We start from the raw sequence: 19,606 nt of genomic DNA, 5'->3' as shown, positions 1-19,606 counted from the left end.
CAAGTCTGTGAAAGAGATTTATCATGGCAGAAGTAATTAACTAGATTTCCTCAAATCAAAATATTCATTTGGCCTAACATAAAAGTCTACAAAATTATGTATTGAGACAGAACTGCTAAAAAGGGTTTGATGTCCCAGTGTCAGAAGATCTTGCCCAGCAAAACACACACACCTAGTTGTGCCAGGCTCCAGGCACCACAGTCATTTCACCAAAGAAAATACTTAAGATTTAAATCTAATTTGTGCGTAAATAAGGGAAATTCAGGCAGACTTACACATTAAAAATCCCAATAAATTATTATTAGGGTTTTTTCAGTAAGATTTTAAATACATTATATATTTTAGAAACTAAAAGCAAGGGTTTTTTTTTGTTTTTGTTTTTTAAGAGCAGAAAGGCAGGATAGAGACACACACTGGATTAGAATCATCCTCTCTAGTCTGAGATTTCTCTTAGCTGCTATTCATTGGCCTGATTAACTTAACCTGCTGTTTCACTGCAAAGAAACTTGCTGATTTTCCCTCCAGTTCAGGAGTGGAAAATGTTGTCTCTGCTTTTTTAAAAAAATTATATTTCAAGTCCTCTTTCTTTGGAGGCCCAAAGCCCAGGATTCAAATAAAGGGCTTTCTATGTTGAAGCACACATGCAAACTGAATGAGGAAGCACTAAAGATGTCTCTGATTTCACTGTTCTCTGCAAGACTCTCCTGCTTGCTCCTCAATACTCAGACCATATTTTACAATCATACCTTTCTCATGATGAAGACAGATTCACGTTGAGTTATTTCTCTCCATTATCAAATAACTGCTCTGCAAGTCCAGCTTTTGAACAGAAGAAACTCCATGGAAACATGAACATCCTTTTGGATTTAATTAGGGTACAATCACAGAGTCTAGAAATGACATCTGAATTGAAGTATTATCACAAACCGCAGACACCACACCTCAAAAAAAACCAGAGCAATTTGGTGGAGTAAGGCTGGGTAAAAAACGGCCGGGGCAGCAGGGCGCATGGCGTTCCCTGCATGCAGAACACAAGCACGACTTGCCCACAACCAAGCAAATCAATAAGCGCTGTCCGACAACCTTGCTAGTTAGAAAGAAATTACTCTGCTACTCCTGTATCCCAGAATCCAGAGATTTGGGACAATTTGAGAACCGCTATGCATTGTGGTCCAAGCCAGAATTCATTTAGGCAAGCTGTTTCCAAAATATAACCATTTCCCAAGAAGCCATTTGACAAGATGTTCTTGATCCTGTAACATTTTTTTGAACTATCAATGCTCAAATTAGGTTCCTGAACCTTCCCTCAGGTGACCTGCTGTTCATGACCCAGTACCATTCTGAGGACGATACGAGCCATTGCCACCAAAGAAACTGCTTAAAGGCAGCCAGAACTCCAGATCACGTTCATCTGACTGCCTCATTAAAGACAAAAGTATTGAAAATAATAAGAGACTCTGAATTACTTTCAGGCTCTTGTGGACTGCCTATGTTAATTCATGGTGCCACAAGTCCCTGCTCTAGGACGGAGATTTTCTGTTTGTCACTATTATTGTACTCCTTTAATAAGATGGAAATAGTTTAAAGCTTAAAAAAAATAAAACAAAACAAACTTGCAACCAGCTCAAACTCACAGCACCGGTAACATCCTTCTAATGCCAGTCTTGGGAAAAAAAATGAAACAACTCATCTAATTTTGCATTGTTTTTTTTTTTTGTTTTTTTTTTTTGTTTTTTTTTTTGTTTTTTTTTTTTGTTTTTTTTTTAATGACCCACCATGGAGGTCAGCCATGCGGCTGTAGATGACCATCTCCTGTGATTACACCTTATTATGGTACTTGCAATCACCTTAACATTGTTGTGTGCTTTGTCCTAGTTTCTTCTATCCTTTTGTCCTCCATCTGCTTGGATTTTAAATTCTTTGAGGAAAAGAATACATTTCTGCTCTTATAGTAAGGGCTACCTCATGCAGTTGGGGGACAGTCTGCAGCAGGGGGAATCTAGACACCACTGCGATGTTCATCTAAGTTAATATTAAACAGGAGGAGTAAGGAATTTTCTAAAACAATAGGAGAGAGAAAGAACAAATAAGAACAAACAACAAAAACATACTGAATAGCAGCAAGTCTACACAGAAAATCTCTTGTTCTCAAAATTACCAACACAAGCACTGAAACAGATATCCTGAAGAGAAATACATTCAATTGAGACTTTGCAAGTGTATACTTGGGGGGGGAGAGGGGAAATAAAACCACCCTCTCACCATTTCCATAACGAAGTTTGGGGGTTTTGGTGTGAACTATGATTGGACCTTAGTGCTAGTTGTACAATTTGAAAGTTAGAGGCAGGTAAGTACTCAGGTAGCAGAGGCACAAAGCTCCAACATAACAGCTGCTCGCTGAAGACCTAATACGAATCTTTTCTTTTTTAAAAAAATTTCCCCATATGTAAAATGAATACAGTTCTAACTGATCAAGTGACTACTAAGACAGTCTACAAGTAAACTGAAATTGTGCTTCACAGCATCAAATTTACTATTCGTTTTTTGACATGAGAAGTAGGAAGATGATCCTTCGAAAAACCAACTCATTTTCTCATAGCAAAGCACCATCTGGCATATCACACAGACCCCTTTGCCATGCACCGATAAAGAATATCCAAACAATTTATAGTTTTCACATAAAGAAAAAAACCCATAAAAACTAAACAGAGAGAATGCTGCTTCTGCTAAAAAACAGAACATAAGCTGCATGAAGAAAAAAAACACGCCACTATACAGCATTAAAACACAAACAGTAAGCCCTCGGCGGAAGGTTAGCCAACATTTCAAAGTGTTGCAGGGCTGAATAAACAATAAGACTGACCTGATGAGAAGAGGCTGTCAAGGCTAGTGAGCTAAGAACTTGGTCTACCAGCTGTGTTTTGAACCATATGGCTAGATGTGTTTTCACACAACACTTTCCTCTTCCCACTGCAGCCGTCTGCTCCATTTTCGCAAGAACTTCAGATGCCAAGGTTGTATAGTACCCTCCGTAGCTGCCAAGCACTACACAGTTGTCAGTTCAGAAGCAGACAAGAGATGGGTGAACAAGGAAATGCCACATGATCAAAACAAAACCCAGAGTTTGTTACAGGGTGCTTTCAATTAGACAAGATATTTTTATTCTCAACAGTCCCTTTACAGACTAAAGTTGTTTGTTTTACAGGCTCCACATGGTGTTACATATCATAATAAACTAGCAACAATCCATAGTAAGCACCCACTAGCAAAACAGCTAATGCTAATATTTATGTTCTGTTATGCACTTAAGATTTTTCAGTCGCTCTAACAAAATTAGAGGTATATATAAAATATGCAGAAATTCACAGAGACACATCACCATAACTGCACTTATATTTCAAAAGGTGAAAGAGTTTAATCTGTCAACTTTACATTTTAGCTCTTAACATTTTGTAGATACTATAGGTACAGATGTTAGCCAAGTGGATTTCAAAGTTACTCATGTTACAAAAAAAGTTATAACTCTGACTGCAGTCTTGAGCTCCCCCTTCTACAATTCACCCCTCCCAGTAGTTTATAGAACCTGTCCGAGGTTTCTGTGAACTTGTCCTAAGGACTGTGAATGCAGTAGTTTTAGAGCACAAGGAGAAGAGCTTTGAAACTTCAGTCATGTATGGAGTTTCTAAGTTTTCAAGACCTCATCTTCTTTTTAAGCTCAAGAGTGGAAAGAAAAGATGGCCATTGTCTGGTGGAATTCAGATGCCAAAAACCTCAACATCTGGCAACTTGTCTTTCTGGTTTCAAGCATCAACATTATCTTCCTACTGCTGCTCAGTCATATGTATAAAGCAGAATAAGTACCAGCTCTAGATATCCTTTAAGATCAAGAAAGGAAATACCAAAAATTTGAAGTTGTTACACCACAAACATCGTAACTTTTGCTTTTCAAAATAATAAGCAATAAGGTGTATATATATAAAAAAAATATACATATATATATATACATACATATATATATATAAAATATATATATATAAATAGAACAAGTAGACTAACAATTCAAAGAACTACAGCGGATTAACTCAAGAAATCTGCCATAGTGCATGATGAGGTGAAGAGGATGTTCAGGAAGTATCAAACTGTAGTACGGAGAATGAACTGAAGGCATGGTGAATTGAATACATGGTTCTGTTAGCAACTGGAACTTGCACATACTTACCAATGGATAAAGCAATTAATGAACTAAAAAGCACAAGACAGACAAGCAAGATGGAAACAATCAGGATAATGCAAGATGCAATATAGAAAGACCTAATTTAAGATAGTTTGCACTCTCAAGTGCTGGCAACCAGGATCTCCTCCACGAGGCATTTTATGATCAGATCTTATGCTTGCTGCTCACTCTACTACCTCAACAGAAGAAGCTTCACTAGCAATCCTTTGCTGGATCAAGCTGTACAACAAAAACAGAGAATCTCACACTTATCTGAGGTGGAATTAGACTCTCAAACAGGCACTGGGAGAACAGTGCACTGGTGGTAGGATCTGTCCACTGAAATGCCTGCAGTCTTAGGAGTAGTGACGGCAGCCAAGGGGAGAGGCAGACAACAGATCAATTAGCTAGTATTTCAGAGTCATCAAGGTTACAGAATTTATCCACTGAAATTAAATGTGTGATAGGAATGGGAAGAGAGTGAATTAGAAGAAGTAAGAGTTTTACGAGAAAAAATCATGAAGAAAGTCTGAACTTGAGAACCACTCTACAGTCCTCCCTCCAAATACAGCCGGAATCCACCTCCGACTTCTTGACAAGTACCAGGCTATATATTTTTTTTTGAAAAGATAAGAAACATTTACTTCCCTTGATACAATAACAAAAACAATTTCTTACCCACAGCACTGAGTGCATGCTTGAGCTCCAGCGTAAAAGCAGTAAGTGGTACCTCTTCAGACACCGGCATAATTGCTACTGTAGAGAGATTGCTGGCAGGGTTTCCGGCATCCCACTTGCTACTCGAAGTGTGTAATCCAAGAGGATGACCTGCTCAGAAAAAAAAAAAAAAAAAAAAAAAAAAAAAAAAAAAGTCATCAGCCAGCCCAGCCCAGAAAGTTAAATGTTGTTTCATTTCTGAGAGCATTGTTTTCAGCTGTCAGGTAGCAAGAAAAATATCACTGAACTGATTAATCTCAGCATAACATCAAGCATTCCCACATATTTCATTCACAACTGGATGAAGATCAACTTTCAGTTGCTGACACAGCAGGGGTGGGTAAAAGTCAGGTGATCTTAAAAAACATCTGAGTACAGGAACAGGTAAAATGCACTGCGCATTACTTGACCTATTAAGAAAGGAATAAAAGTGCTCTTTGAATCACCTACACAACTTCAAAACAGGCATTAACTTATCCCACGAGAAGAATCATTTTAAATAACTAAACCCCAAAGCCCATTGTCTGGGTCAATATATTCGAAAAATTAACATTCACTTTTTATGCCATGCCTGACCAGAGAAATAAATACTTGTTCAACAAATAAAGATCCTATAGGGAATAAATAGCTCTCCCTCTTTTCATTCCTCTCCAAGATGGGAAAAAGTGGAGCTTCATAGACATGTGCCTAGCAGTATTAAAATAAAACTTGGAACTTCTAAAGTAGCTGTAAAGTAACAGTGGAAATACCTCCAATATACTAAGGAAGGCTGATTAAGTGTAGCTCAGGAAAATAATAATGATAAGAGTGTTCTATAAAAAAATCGATCTTTTTATCTTCTTCCTCTTTAAAAAAAGTCTTGTCAAACAACCTTACTTTGCTCCTAGCACCTACTGACTCAACCATAAGCATGTAATAAACTTAATGTCACCTAAGTTAAAATTTAACATCCTGCTCATCTATTTCATCATTTTTTGAGATGGACTTATGGAAGCACTTGATATGCTGTAATAGATATGAAAACTCTTTCAAAGTCTGTATGTATAATCCACTGCACAGAACACTGCAGGGCACAAAGACGTATCAGATAAACCTTTCTCATATATATATATATATATATATTCAGCAATTGTGTTATTCATTTCATGTCTTCTAAAATAGTCCTACACAGAACATTAAACAGTTTTTCACTCTTCTTGGTGCTCTTCAAGAAGATATTTGTAGGTTCAAACAAGTTACATATCAGTGTTCAACTCTTTCATCTCCATCAATCCTTCCTTAGAACTTCAGAGACTGTTCTCCGATTGAACTCCTATAACTGACTAACACTGATTTTCCTTACATGTTCTCCAGATCACAAAAATGTCTTATTCCCTAGAGCAGTGCAGATTCTGCCATACTCCACAAATGCCTTTAAACACGCAAAAAAAAAATTTAAGTGCAATCACCTCTAGAGATTTCTATACAAAGCCAATTATGCAGACTTTGGAATTTGTTCCCCAAAACTGCTCCAGAAAAACCCACCAAGATTAAGTCACTTAAATACCGCACTTTCAGTCTCTTTGGAAGATTGCAAAAACAGCAATAAAAGTAACATTACACAATTTTTGTATCAATTAAAAAAAGAAAAAAACAGCAGCAAAAAACCCCACAATGCTATCAGTAATGAACGTGCATTTATTTTAAGAACTGACCAAAAAAAAAAAAAAAACCCCACACCCTACATGGAAATTTCCTCCTACTCACCTCAATTCATTTAGTAAATTTACTTTGTTTCAGCCCCTGCCACATATACAGATTTTAACAGCCAATAAATAATGAATTGTCTGACAGCAAGCCATTTGTTAAGAAGAGGTAAATACGGGCATTTTAAGTCAGCCTATATGTAGATTCCATTCAGCATCACTATTTGAGTTAAGACTACTGTAGCTGCTATTTCTGAAGCTCCCTTTTGAGCTCTCTCTCCCAGTGAACTTCAAGGAAATTTCACTGCACATATGCAGCTGTACTTTTCTATCTTAGCTACAAATTATTCCACCCTGGTACTTACACAGCTGCTCCATGCAAAATTTTTCTTGGACTTTTTTTTTTTTTTTTTTTTAAAAGATATTTAAACAGTTCACTTGTGACCACAGCTAAAATATTTAGGGATCAATTCTTTTTGAATACGTGCTTTCTGCTTCTGGATTTAATAATGTAAATCTAGTTCCAAGGAATGGAACTAGAATCCAGAATCAATGGGAATAGTCCAGGAATGACTCTTACCTCCCTGCTGAAGGCTGCCAAGAATCTTCTCACCCAGCAAATGAATAAGTCTAGTCACAACCTAGCAAAGGAAAAAAGAGGGGAAAAAAAAAAGTAAAGGGAAAAAACAATTAGAATGTACTAAAAATAGTGTATCTAAACAGATACTTCTAGGCTTTTATAAGATGTTGCCTTAAGTGGAATACTGAGAAGAGAGGTTTCAATAGCAGAGAAAAAAAGAAAGGAAAAAAGAAAGAAAATAAATCTAATTTTGGAAACATTTCAAATCATATTTTCAGCTCTCCTCTTTTCTTTCTCCAGTGTGCTTACTCCTCTAATAGAAAAAGCTGCTCTCATTATGCAGTGGTCATTACATACCTCCCCCTCTAGTAGGTAACGGAAAGGCTCAAGTCTGCACTAAATAGGACCTTTTCTGATACAAACCAATATTCTAAAAGCCTAGCTTCTCTGAAAGCCAACCAGCTTATCTCCAATGTTAACAGTCAATAATTCCCAAGAAGTTGTATAGTAGAAGACCAATAACTACAATACTAAGGAGTAGCAAACTTGGAAAATAGGTCATTTATTCTGGAAAGGTATGCACAAGTATATCATCAAATACCAAAAAGAGGAATTAAACACATTAAGAATGTAGTAACTATTAGATTTTTCTCCCCTAGAAAGTCACTTCAAGGTCAAAGTAGCTCTTATCTTCTGGAGGATACGTATTGATCTATCTCCAAACTCTAACACTCTAAAAAGCTAAAGAAGCAGTACACGGCTGCCTTGGATTTTAGACAGACATGCTGTTCCCAAAGCACGAGCACTTCAGGAGGCATCTTTCAAACAAATGACCATGCAAGCATCAAGACATGTCAGCACGCTCACCAGAACTGTTCTCTATATCCTGCTTAAAAGTAAAAAAGAATCCTGCTCTAGACTGTGCAGCTCCACAGCTTTAGTTAAGTACCATTTTTTTTCCAAATGTCTGAAGGAGAAAGGGAGAAGAGCAAACAAGTAGCTTCCAATACAACGCATATTATTAATACAGTAAGAGCTAAACAAAGTTGAGTGATTTATTTACGACAGCCATAATTGTAAGTTCCTGAAGATGCCACATCAACCCTCTTCTCAGCAATAGAAGATCAACTCTTCAAGTTTCTCCTGTCTGCATCAATAACAGACACAATCTTCCATACCCACTTAGCAGAGAGTACGGACCCAGCAAGACTGCTGCCGTTAACGCCTAACGGCTAACTAGGACTCACCGCTGACCGCGAGTGAACTGTCAAGCTCAACTATTTTGGAATCTTGGACAAGATCTGAAATGCTACAGTTTGCCAGCAACCTAACAAGAGCTTCCTACCACGCCGGCACTAGAGGAGCTCATTGCTACCTTACAAAATCTGCACTTCTGGGATTCAGTTTTCCGTAACTGCACCCAGCTCTGTTAATTGCCTCAAATATGGGCGGCAGGGAGGGAAGGAAGGGAATTCTAAATAACATTAGACTGATTTCCCACCCAAAGGGAGATAACCCACCTCTCGAGCACATTTGCTATATCCATCTCACACACACAGACCTAACACCTACCTACACGCTTCAACTTTACTCCAGCGTTACAGGAATATCTTTCACCAACATTTTACACTTCTGGCCCACTTTCAACACCAGAATTGCTAAACTACTTGCTAAAAAAAAAAATCACCTCCTGTATTTATAACTTTTTCTGCTTTACAGAGAGTATAAGGAGAGCTATAGCTAAGTTGAAGAAAATGTCCAAGGTTAATGACAGAACTAAGAATAGATCCTGCTGGTCTCATTTTCCAGTCGGCTGCTCCTATTACCAAGAATATTATTTGTCTTGTTTGCTAAAGCAAACCTTCCAGCCTCGGTACATATAGATACAGAAAAATTATTTCCCCAGTGACTTTGTAAGACAAGCAAATTGCTAACCATAACAGGATGAGTCACTCTGTTGCAGTCATGGCAACGCAGAAAGAACATCAATTTGAGATTTTAGCTAAGAGCTGGCCTCAAATTTCCTTGAGTTCTGTAATATCTACACTAAATTTTCTTTCACAAAATGGCAATGTCTTTCTTGAGGAGTGGCTTGACCATCAGTCTTAGGGAAAAGTCAAGTTAAGTCTCTTCATCAACAAAACCAAATTTCAACGATCAACCAAAATTTGTTATTCTTTGGAGTAGCCAGACAAGCTCTCACCAAATTCAGTACAAATGGGGAAAACTCAAAACCAATGGAGACCCCAAAACAAATAAATCAATCACCGATCAGGTCTGGAAGAAACTCTAACATGTCCCCAGCTTTCCAGCACAAGAGGCTGCCCCCGTAATGTTTATTTTTTTTTTTAAGGGCTATGTAATTTCCCACTGAGCTGATTAGCCAGAGCAGAAAAAATGGACACTAGAGTAGAAAAAGATGTAAGGGATGTTTCTGACCATTGATATAACATTTATTTGGTATTATTCTTGGGAAGTTTTCCATGGGGAGAAAAAAAAATGGGAAAAAGAAAAAGAAAGGAAAAGGTCTGAAAAAAAACCCCAAATTATTTAATTCCCCTTCCAGCTGCCTGTTGGGTTAATTTTAGCCTTGTTTGGTTTAAGACGACAAAAGACTTTGTCCAAGATATTTGCTCCTGTGTAAAGGATCCCAGGATGGACCCCATACACCATAGATCCTTTTCTAGAGGATGGAGATAGCTGCTGGAAAAGGTGTCAAGCACAGCAGCAGCAGCAACCAGCACAACGCACAAGCATGACCACTGCAGCAGTGGACACTGTATCTAAAGAAAAGGCGGGGGGGGGGGGGATTAAAAAAAGCCTGCCATGCCGCTGGATTCTTCACCATCAGAACAACGGCGAGTTAGCACCTCCCAGACAGGAGAAAGGCAGGTATCTCAGGCACTGGGAGGCAGATCCTTTGGTGCAGACATCTGAGCAGTCATTCTTCAGCCATTTATTTTTATGCAAACTAGTTAAGTGCATTTTGTAGGAAAAGTCCTGGGAATCAGCAGTGAGAGTTTGGGGGAGGTAAAAGAAGAAGAAGACAGAAAAGTCTGACAATGTTGCAGGATGGAGATATTCAAGGCCTGCCTGGATGCAACCCTGTCTAACATGCTCTAGGTGATCCTGTTGAGCAGGGAGGTTGGACTAGCTGATCTCCAGAGGTCCCTTCCAACCTTACCGATTCTATGATAAACCTGACTAATCTGCAAGAACCCTTGATTTTTCAGTATTTCTGAGGTACAGCGTGCTGCACAGCCCCCACTGCTGCTCCCCCAGCAAAGCTGAAGCAGTGATCGACTTAGGCACAACACAAACCCAGAGGAGACCAACTTCCACCTCCACCCCAGCCAAATGCCTCTTTTCCCGAGCATGGTGCCAAAGCACAGAGCAGCTCCCAGACATCTGAAAATGCAAAAGGCTCATCTCCACTGTGGCAAACATTGCCCGTGGCCGGGCAGCTTTACCAGCACACTTGGAAACATCTGGTGTAGTCATTCCTAGAGCACACTCGGGGTTTTTGCAATCTCTTCTAGCACCTATCCACCCAGAGCTGCAAACATACACCCAGCTCTCCACACACGCTGATTCACAGCCCAATCTGTTGGCAACGAGCCGCTTGGTTAAGGTTGGACTTCCATTTAAAGAAAAAAAAAATCGGAACTGCCAAAAGCCAGCCAGTTGGAGTTCTGACTTTCTCAAGATCATCGGAAGGTTTCTAAATTTGGTTAAAATCATTAACTGCCCGCAAAGGAAATGCAACTTTTTGACCCTCTGTGCTAGGGATAGAGCCAAACATGTTTTAGTTAGGAAGCCGAATTTATCACTCCTCATGATTAGAAGCCACGGTAGCAGTGAGCAGACCCCGTACTCCCTTTCTTAAGGGTTAATCCCTTCAGCCAGAGACATTAGCTAGTCACTTCCATAACAAGCTCCTGTGCAGAAGGAGCTAAACTCTTAAAACTGCTACACTTAGGTTAAACCTCTCCCCGCGACAGGCAGTGCACTGGACTACCCAACGTCAAGCTGGGCAATGACGCACAAAGTTCACCTTGGGAAGGCTTTGCAATCTAAACATACACACGTATGGTCTAGTAGTATTCACCTGGATTTCAGAGACCTGCTTGGATATTTGGATCGACTTTCAAAAAAAAGTAAATTTTAAAAATACACCCCAAAGCAAACAAAAACACTTTCTCCTGAGCCTATGGCAAGAGATTTTTCAGGTCAGAAGGAAGAAAATCTACTTCACAGGGCTAGAAAATTTGTTAGAATCACAGCAAATTGATTCTTGGATCAAAAGCTCTCTCAAAAGCTACTTGGGATTCCAGCCATGTCAGTACCGTTCTCCAAAAGCCCCGAAAGCTCTTGTCCCCCTGCAGCCACTCCTGGGCCTGTAAATAGATCACCCGCCCAGGAGCAGGACATTCAGTTGTGAGCAAAGACAGGCATCTCGCAAAGGAAGGAAGCAGATCCTCCTCCCTCCTACTCACCTTTTCAGACTACCTCGTTAGACTGCTTTTGTCCGAGGCCAAATGGACTAAGTTGTATTCCTCTTTCTGAAATGGCAGCAGGGCACCTTCTTCTGCACGATTGCATCCTCTCCAACCTAGCTTTTGCCTTACCACTTACCACTGCATCTGCTCAGTGTCTTCATGGTTGCTTCTGAAACAACTCCATCCAAAGCAAGATCCACTCAAGTTATTTTAGCAGCCTCCAATGGCCCCAGCTCCCCTATGATGAACGTGGAGGTCTCTGTTTCAGCATATGACACTGCGAGAGGCTCGGGGAAATCACCAATTTTCCCCTCTGTTCACAAACGTAAAATTTCTCAGCAAAACCTGCAGCCCATGCACTGCAGGGCAAGGACTAAACTTCACATTCCCAAGGGCTCTACATATGCCTGTGTCAAGACTTCTTACTTCAGTTTTAAAAATAAGCTTCCCTTCAGTGATGGGAGCACACAGTGTTACAGCATGGTGTCACCTGCTAGTGGTGGTACCTGTACACAGCTGAGTACTCCATCCACCTTACTTATTCGGTATTATCCTGAGCACCACTTGCTCAACAACTAGTATCATTCCCACACTTCAGTGGCTATGATTATGCTGGTGTTGTATCTCCTATAATTCTCCAAAATATTTCAACCAGTTGTTTACATCCAGCTAATTTTCCTAAGGCTGGATTTTAGTCAAAGCTTTTGTTTCTACTTCAACTATGAAATTTAGATTTGCTTTACAATAAGCCCTATTCCAAACAATTTTAATGAGAATTCAGTTGTAAATAAAATGTGCATACAAAGGAAAGTATTTTCTATGAATATTACAGATTGCCTGACAAATTGACAATCTCTTAAAGGAAACAGATAGTGCCAAGCAAAGCTATTTTTCCTGTCTTAACTAACCTTCTATTAAACTGTTGGAGAAACTCATGGGAAAACTCAAAAAAATTTACATCAAGATCCAGTTTCCAAATTCAGTCTATTACCAGTAGCAATTAAATAATTCAAAAGGCACTGTGTGGTACAAAAACATCTTTGTTAGAAGAGGACAAACACAGAAAAGAAGAGAAACCAAAATAAAACAATATATTCATCAGCTCTGCTCCATGCTGCACAAGAGGCCAAGAAATCACACCCCAGCCACGAGTTCATCTGACCACATCCATCCTGCAACCCAGGTGTTTTGGAAACAGAGAAGCACCTCAAGGAGCAAAGCAGCCATTGCTTTCCTAAGGATATGCAAATAACTAAATATCCTGGATATTGAATAAAATTGTTTGGCCTGAATTTGTTCAGCACTTCTTTCTATGTTTGGATGAACAGCCTTTCACTGTCAGGGCAAAGGGACACTTAACCACCTCCTGCCTCTCCTGTCCCTGCACGGGCAGATACCCACCTTGAGTGCTTTCCCCTCGAGCAGGGCTCCAGCGTTTTTAGCAGCTGCAGCTATTTTAGGGGGAAGGAAGCGGGGAGGTTGGAGCATCCAAGCGTGCTGCCCCGTGCTGTAGCACAAAGGCAAACAAACCCCAAACAACGGGGTTGAGTCATACTCAACAGCTTCATAACATTTTCGTTTGCAATTGCTGAAAGGTACCAATTGACAGAGTGGTATCTCTCACGTCTTGAAGGCAATGGTATCTTCTACATCCAAACTAAGGTTCAGATTTAACTGTAAGTTATTTTCAATATTTCCAAGCAGCCAGGAACCTATGCAAGATAGCAGAGGGTCAGTCCTAGGAGGAACCATACCATCTCCTGTCAACGGCATCTTGTTTCAGGTTCACGTGCAGGCCTGGTTTTGGAAAATAGCGTTGGAAACAGTAATCAGGGTGCAAGCCTGGCGTGGCAGGTTAGGTCCTGTACAGCCAGCCAATACACAGCCCTACAAAGCTGAATGTAGTTTTCCTTCCAAGTCTGTTCTGATCCTCTCTTGTGGAAACACCATCAACTGTACCCTAAAAAACAGTATTCTTGCAGTGAACAAAATGGCTTACAGTTAAGCTAAATATTTTCACCTGCAACTTTGAAGTTGAAAAATAAGATATTTAACAGTTAAGTTCTCATGCTTCAAATCAGCCAATCAATTGGCCGTCTATAAATTAAATAAGTTAAATGACAGTTTATTAGCACCTTCGTATTATAGAGCTTCATGTACATCTGTGATTTAGTTAAAAGACAGGGAAACGGGCTTTCTACCACATGAAGATCCTTCATGTAATCACATGAAGATAAGCTAGTGGGGAAAGCACGGCTGCCAAGGGTTTTCTGTTCCACATAGTAAATGCAACTGGGGTAAAACAGTAATAACAGTCATCTTGTCTATATGAAAAAAAAAAAAAAATCACAAAATAGCTGGTTCATTTTTGTAGAGCTCATTTCTGGACTTGAGCTTTTTCCTCTCCCACCTTTCTTAAGATTTGGGGGATGGTGAGCAGGGAGGAGGGGAGATAAATCAGATCATCAGCTCCACGCCATGGGTGAAGCATCGCACAGCCCCGGATCAAGTCGGCCCGCGAAGCTCGTCGCGGATTCGGGGAGCTTAGCAAGGAGTCTCGCGCTAAAACTTCCGAAGGCTCGAGCACAGCAGCGACAAACTACATCTTAAACGTTCACTTGCAACAATTCCTGGCACCTTTGCAAACACCGCGAGGGTGCAGAGAGGAACGGAAGCTCTCTGCCGGGGGCGCTTTGAGCCTCTAATGCTCGCGATCAGTTGTGCCTCCAAGGAAAACGCCGCTGTCACGTCACTGCTCTGGCCAAGCACCCTGCCGCCTGCCGCCCGTCGGGGGGCCGCGGTCGGCGACTACGCCGCCGAAGAACCTCTGCGAACGTTCCTCCCTTCTCCTTTTCGCACCCGCTTCTCCCACAGTCAAGAAAAACCTATTTTAATGGGCCACGAGAACAAATAATACAGAGAAAGCTAGAAGCGTGGCCTGCCCTGCCCTGCCGCGGTGCTGCCACATCAAGCTGAAATAACGCGAGGCGCAAAACCCACACAGCGCTCGAGGGAAGCGCTCTGAAAAGGGCACGCGTCAGGGAGCCCGCTTTGTACGCAGGACAACCCGAGCGAAGGCTCGATTCGCTTCCGAAAAGCTCTGGTTAAAACATCCACAACAAAGATAGCAAGACTCACTGTTCAAGATGGATGATGGGTTGTGAATATATTTAAAACCCAAGGGCAGACTAAGAGAATTAAAATAAAGATGCAGAAAAACTCCGTATTTTCTAGCATGCTCTACTGTTACCAGAAGGTTGTCTTATGGTTCACTTCCCCATGGCTTCTAAGCGATTTCTCAGTGCAATCTCCATCAACTACCGCAGGTCTAAATTTCAAATTACTAATCTAAAAGCAATCTCAGCTCAGCAGAGGCAAAGATAATCCAGGAAATGTGATCCATGTTACGCACTGATGTTAGAACAGCTCCATAATCTGTTAACAAATTCTGCGCTCTCGCTACTGCTCGCAACTGCTTCACGATGCCAAAAATCACAAGCCAATTCTCTGTCCTACTTTTCAGAAACAAAAGCAGTGATGAAAATAGAAAGAATCAATTCCAGTTCACTCCTGCAACTCTGAAAAAGCCTCAAGCAGCACCAGAAGGAAGCACTAAGGCTGTCAGAGGAGCAAATGCTCTCTCTGGCTCAGTGCGTTGGCTACTGTGCTAGAGTTATGCCCTTTCTGGCCCAAATCCTGAAAAGATGAGGAAGAGGTTTTGCACTGTGGATCCCACCTCCAAGCGGGAACATCTGCAATGCCATATCCAGAGAGCCTTAGGGCTGGGATGCTGTCCTGAGAGACAAGGAGATGTGCATTTGACTCTTCCCAGATTGAGCAGGGTCTAGAAATACCATCTCTCATTTCTGGGCAAATACTCTGAAAATTAGGCTGTTACATAGTGCTCACATTTGCTTCCCCTTCCTCACTCACCTGATTTTTTTCCCCTCCGCAGAATAAGAGTGGCTATAGCGAGTCATATCAAAGATCCCAACAGACCAGCATCCTGTCAGACAGGACCAAAGCAGATGCCGAGGGAAGACGACCTGTATGGCGCTTGCCCAAGCATCAAGGTCCCTCATGCAATTTTTCCAAATTATACATCACAGCTCAAGGAACCTGAATTGCTCTACTGACCAGAGATAGTTCCACTCGCCTCCCCACTGTCCTTGTCAGCAAGCACTACTCATGTTTAGAATTTCAGATCATCAGATAACAATTTCTTATAATGCATTCAACAGTTGGATCCCTTTCAGGATCGTCTACAAAAATCTCACAGCTGGCGAAAAGCAGGCAGCATGGAGTCTCTCCCCAACTCCTCAAATTGAAGTGTTCTTTACTCTTGATAGGAAATAGTAAAGCTCAAAGGTAATTAAAGTTAAACGGTAATTCAATCTCAGTAACGACACAATTCTTGGCTGTTAAAAATAGAGACCACTGAGGCCCTACAGAGGCCTGTCAGATCACAATAAAAGCAACTGCCCCTGTTGTGGGATTCCTCCGGTCGGCTCTGCACTAAGAAAACAGTTCACCTGACTCGGGGGTAAGCAACCATGTTTGAGCACTGATCGCTATTCCACCGAGCTAGACTCAAGTTAACTTCACCTTATCCATCATTAGGGGACTGCGTGTCTGAGTGGGCACACAGCTCCTTCTTTCTCCATCCCTATAAAAAAAGTTTTCTGCTTTGCAGAGGACTAAGAGGGAAATCCTTCATCACAACATTGAATCACAAGCTTGCTCTTGCCATCTAACCAATTATTTCTCCTTTGGTAGGAACTAGTACACCTGCTATTCCCTCATTACTTTATTTCTTCTGGTTGGATAGGGGAAAAAAAACATCATAAATCCTGAGAATAAATCATTGTAACTTTATATATTTGAAAATATTTATCATGTCTTCCCTTAACCCTTCATTCTTTTTTACTTTATAGGTATGAATATTCCTAAACATCAGTCCTTCTCCTTTCTGACCTCCAGATGCTCTTCAATCGCTCTATACCTTTCTTCAAGTGTGCTGCCACAGGCGGATACTGAAGCTTCTCCAGTATCAGGAAGAATACAAGAATTTCTTCGCTCCAGAAAGCACTTTGTTATCATAGCTGTTTTTTTTTTTCCTTTCCCCCACAACTGCATGACAACGCTAAATCATGTTTCGTTTTTGATGTTACATAATCTCTGGATTCCTTTTCTAGGCAACTGCTACCCAGGACAATTCTGTGTCTGCAACTTATTAATTTCTAGCTCAGAAACTTCTCTCTCGCAGCCTGAACTTTACACTTGACTTCACACTTTCTGCTTGACTTCAAACCTTCCACCTGATTGTTTTGCTCCATTACTCTCACTCACTAACTTCTATCCTTGTCTCCATGTGTCTGAGGGATCTTACAGACAAAAAGGAAACACGTGAACTTTGAGATCATAAACATTTTCTCTTAGGTCCTTAAGCCAGTCTAGAGGCATTAACAGCACAAACCCCCAACTTAAAGTCTACCTTACGCTCCTCTTTCTGTTTGTAATGCTTGTTGTAAAAACATCCGATAGCAAAAGTTTAAGCCTTTTCATTTTTGGCACCAGTTTAACACTTACCTTAGAATCTGGAAAACTCACACAGCAGCAAATAGGAATGTGTTTTTCTAACAGTCTGGTTTGAGATACATTTCTTTGAAAAGATCCCTTTTAGCATTCTGTTTCATTGCAACTAGTTAGCCAAATTATATGCAAGTCTTGAGAAAACTAATTCCTTATTCAAAAAAGTCAGGAATTTGTGGCTGGTAGGCTGCTTTCTTTAGACATGGGAAGATACTTGAACTGTATTACAAACGTATGTTTGAATTGAATTGTAAGTGTAATCTTTAACTATAAAGCAAAGATTCACACCTCTACAGTGATGAACACCACCACCACTCTTCAGAGGAAAAAGACAAAATCAATTCTGCCCACAGGGAGCACGGGAAGAGGGAAGGCAAAGAAAAGACACTGAAATAAATTATTGCCCCAGACAAAGAGGCAGAGGCAGAACACAACCTTTGTGTGGACCAGTGTTTGATTCAAAGCATTACTAAATACCACGGGTTTCATGTTTACTAGTAAATTCACTGTTTATATGCTTACTGGTAACATTTAAAGCCATCCACTATGTAGGCAGTAAGGCAAATTTAAATTGCACTGGGCTCATTTCCTCCCTTCCTGATCAGTCAGCAGCAAGAGTGATATATAAAAGGGTAGCTGAAGACAGCATGTCACCCTATCTTTAGCTACTCTGGGGCTAGTTATGTACAAAACATGCACATTGCTACCAGATCGTGAAACTGGTTAGAAAGCCTATTACATTAAATACAGAAGACCAAAACTTACTAGACTATTCCAGAGAGACCTAGTGAACTACAGTGTCTCATAGCCTGTAACAGAAGTTCAGAAACGCCTTAGTAAAGAATGATGCTTGCAGGAAAACTAGGAAGATTATTTTTAAATGACATCACTTCTGAACAGTTACTGCAGTGATGAAATAACACATTCTCCTAGCAGTAATACAGATAAAGTCTCAACAATTTTTGTTTCGTGAGAACACATGAATACAGGTTTATATTTCAAAGTCAAAAAGAAAAAGCTACTGCAGGTCTTAAGAAAGCAAAAGAACATTCATATTTTAATTAGTCATATTACTTGTGCAGTCAAGTTTTTGAAAGAAATCTGGTAAAATAAATACATGTCTTAGAGAAAAGGAAAATCAAAGAGTAACAGCATTAAAGAGTTGCCTTTAAGGCTACTGCAATGATTTACTGCTTAGTATAATGTCCCTGATGCACTTAGGGATGAAAGAATTAAATTTCAAGTCTGTCACTCTCCAGATTTGCAGGAGAATGGTATAATGTCAAGTGAATTAAAGAAGATAGATGATTTGATAGATTCAAGAAAGCAATCACAATCTTCGGGACACAGAGAGACATGGCAGTTGCAAAATGAGGACTGATAGAATACAATGCAAGTAAGAAGAAAAACCAACTCCCAAATATCCATGCTCTGGAAATAGAGGCACATGCAACCAAGTGCTGAGTTTGAGTCCTAGTGAGGAAGACAAATGAACAACAATATATTTAACTGACTTTTAAAAATTAAACTTTCTTTTATTATCAACAGCAGTAAGTGATTTCCGCTTTGCTAAGTATGCATGTCCTACATTTTAGCATGAACTTCTTCCAGAAATATAAAATAGTACTGCAATAAGACATGCCAAAAAAGATGAGAACCTAAAGGAAGTGAGGCTGGTTGGAGTCTAGCATAAAAAGATCACTCAGACTAAGAGAGCAAAACATTTTCTCAGCAAGTATCAGTCATGCAGAAATACCCCAAGGACTTGATGGTAATGGGGAGTTTTAGCACCTCAGGCATCTTTTGAGATAGACAGAAAACAGTTTTAAATTTTCCTACCTGGGGGAATTTGCGTTTGATAGATGTCAGTGCTCCCTCTGGGAGTTTGGCAAGCTCCGAATCTCTGACTGCGTGCACTGTTGTGGCTCTAGGTTGATGGGTTAATGCCTCTACCTGGAGGAGGGAGACAAAGAACATAGCAAACCTTTAAAGATAATTCACATTGTAATGCAAAAATAAAGTGTCAGAAGTGGGGGAAAAAAAAGAAAAGAAAAGAAAAGAAAAGAACCAGACAGTCTCCAGAATTGCACTGCCATATTCCCTGCTCACATGCACTCAAAATAGACTGTGTGATTTTATCCCAAGAACTCCTTTGGAGGCATCTTACTGAATGCACAGCCATTTGCAAAAAGTAGGATCTCTTCAATCCAGGTCTGAAAAACCTACATTGTGTTATCTCAGACAGTCACAAGTTTGCCACAGAACCTACAGCACCACAACACCGACAGTATTACAAGAGAAGGTTTTCCTTGCGCTTTGC

General features: G+C 40.3%; 1 protein-coding gene across 1 annotated transcript in view; it reads right to left on the bottom strand.

The window, feature by feature from the left end:
* The window catches only part of PNPLA7 (patatin like phospholipase domain containing 7), a 130,615-nt gene that overhangs the window by 58,981 nt on the left and 52,028 nt on the right, over positions 1-19,606 (bottom strand). Inside the window, exons 20-22 of the mRNA XM_062590991.1 lie at positions 19,126-19,239; positions 7,196-7,256; positions 4,892-5,041 (exon numbers count right to left, since the gene is read on the bottom strand). Of these exons, the coding sequence (XP_062446975.1) occupies positions 4,892-5,041; positions 7,196-7,256; positions 19,126-19,239 (325 nt within the window). The remainder of the gene's footprint in view (positions 1-4,891; positions 5,042-7,195; positions 7,257-19,125; positions 19,240-19,606) is intronic.

Source organism: Rhea pennata, chromosome 18 (assembly GCF_028389875.1).
Source record: "Rhea pennata isolate bPtePen1 chromosome 18, bPtePen1.pri, whole genome shotgun sequence".
NCBI classification, from domain to species: Eukaryota; Metazoa; Chordata; class Aves; order Rheiformes; family Rheidae; genus Rhea; species Rhea pennata.
Note: the sequence above shows the minus strand (reverse complement) of the source record. Positions and strands in the feature narration are given on the sequence as shown.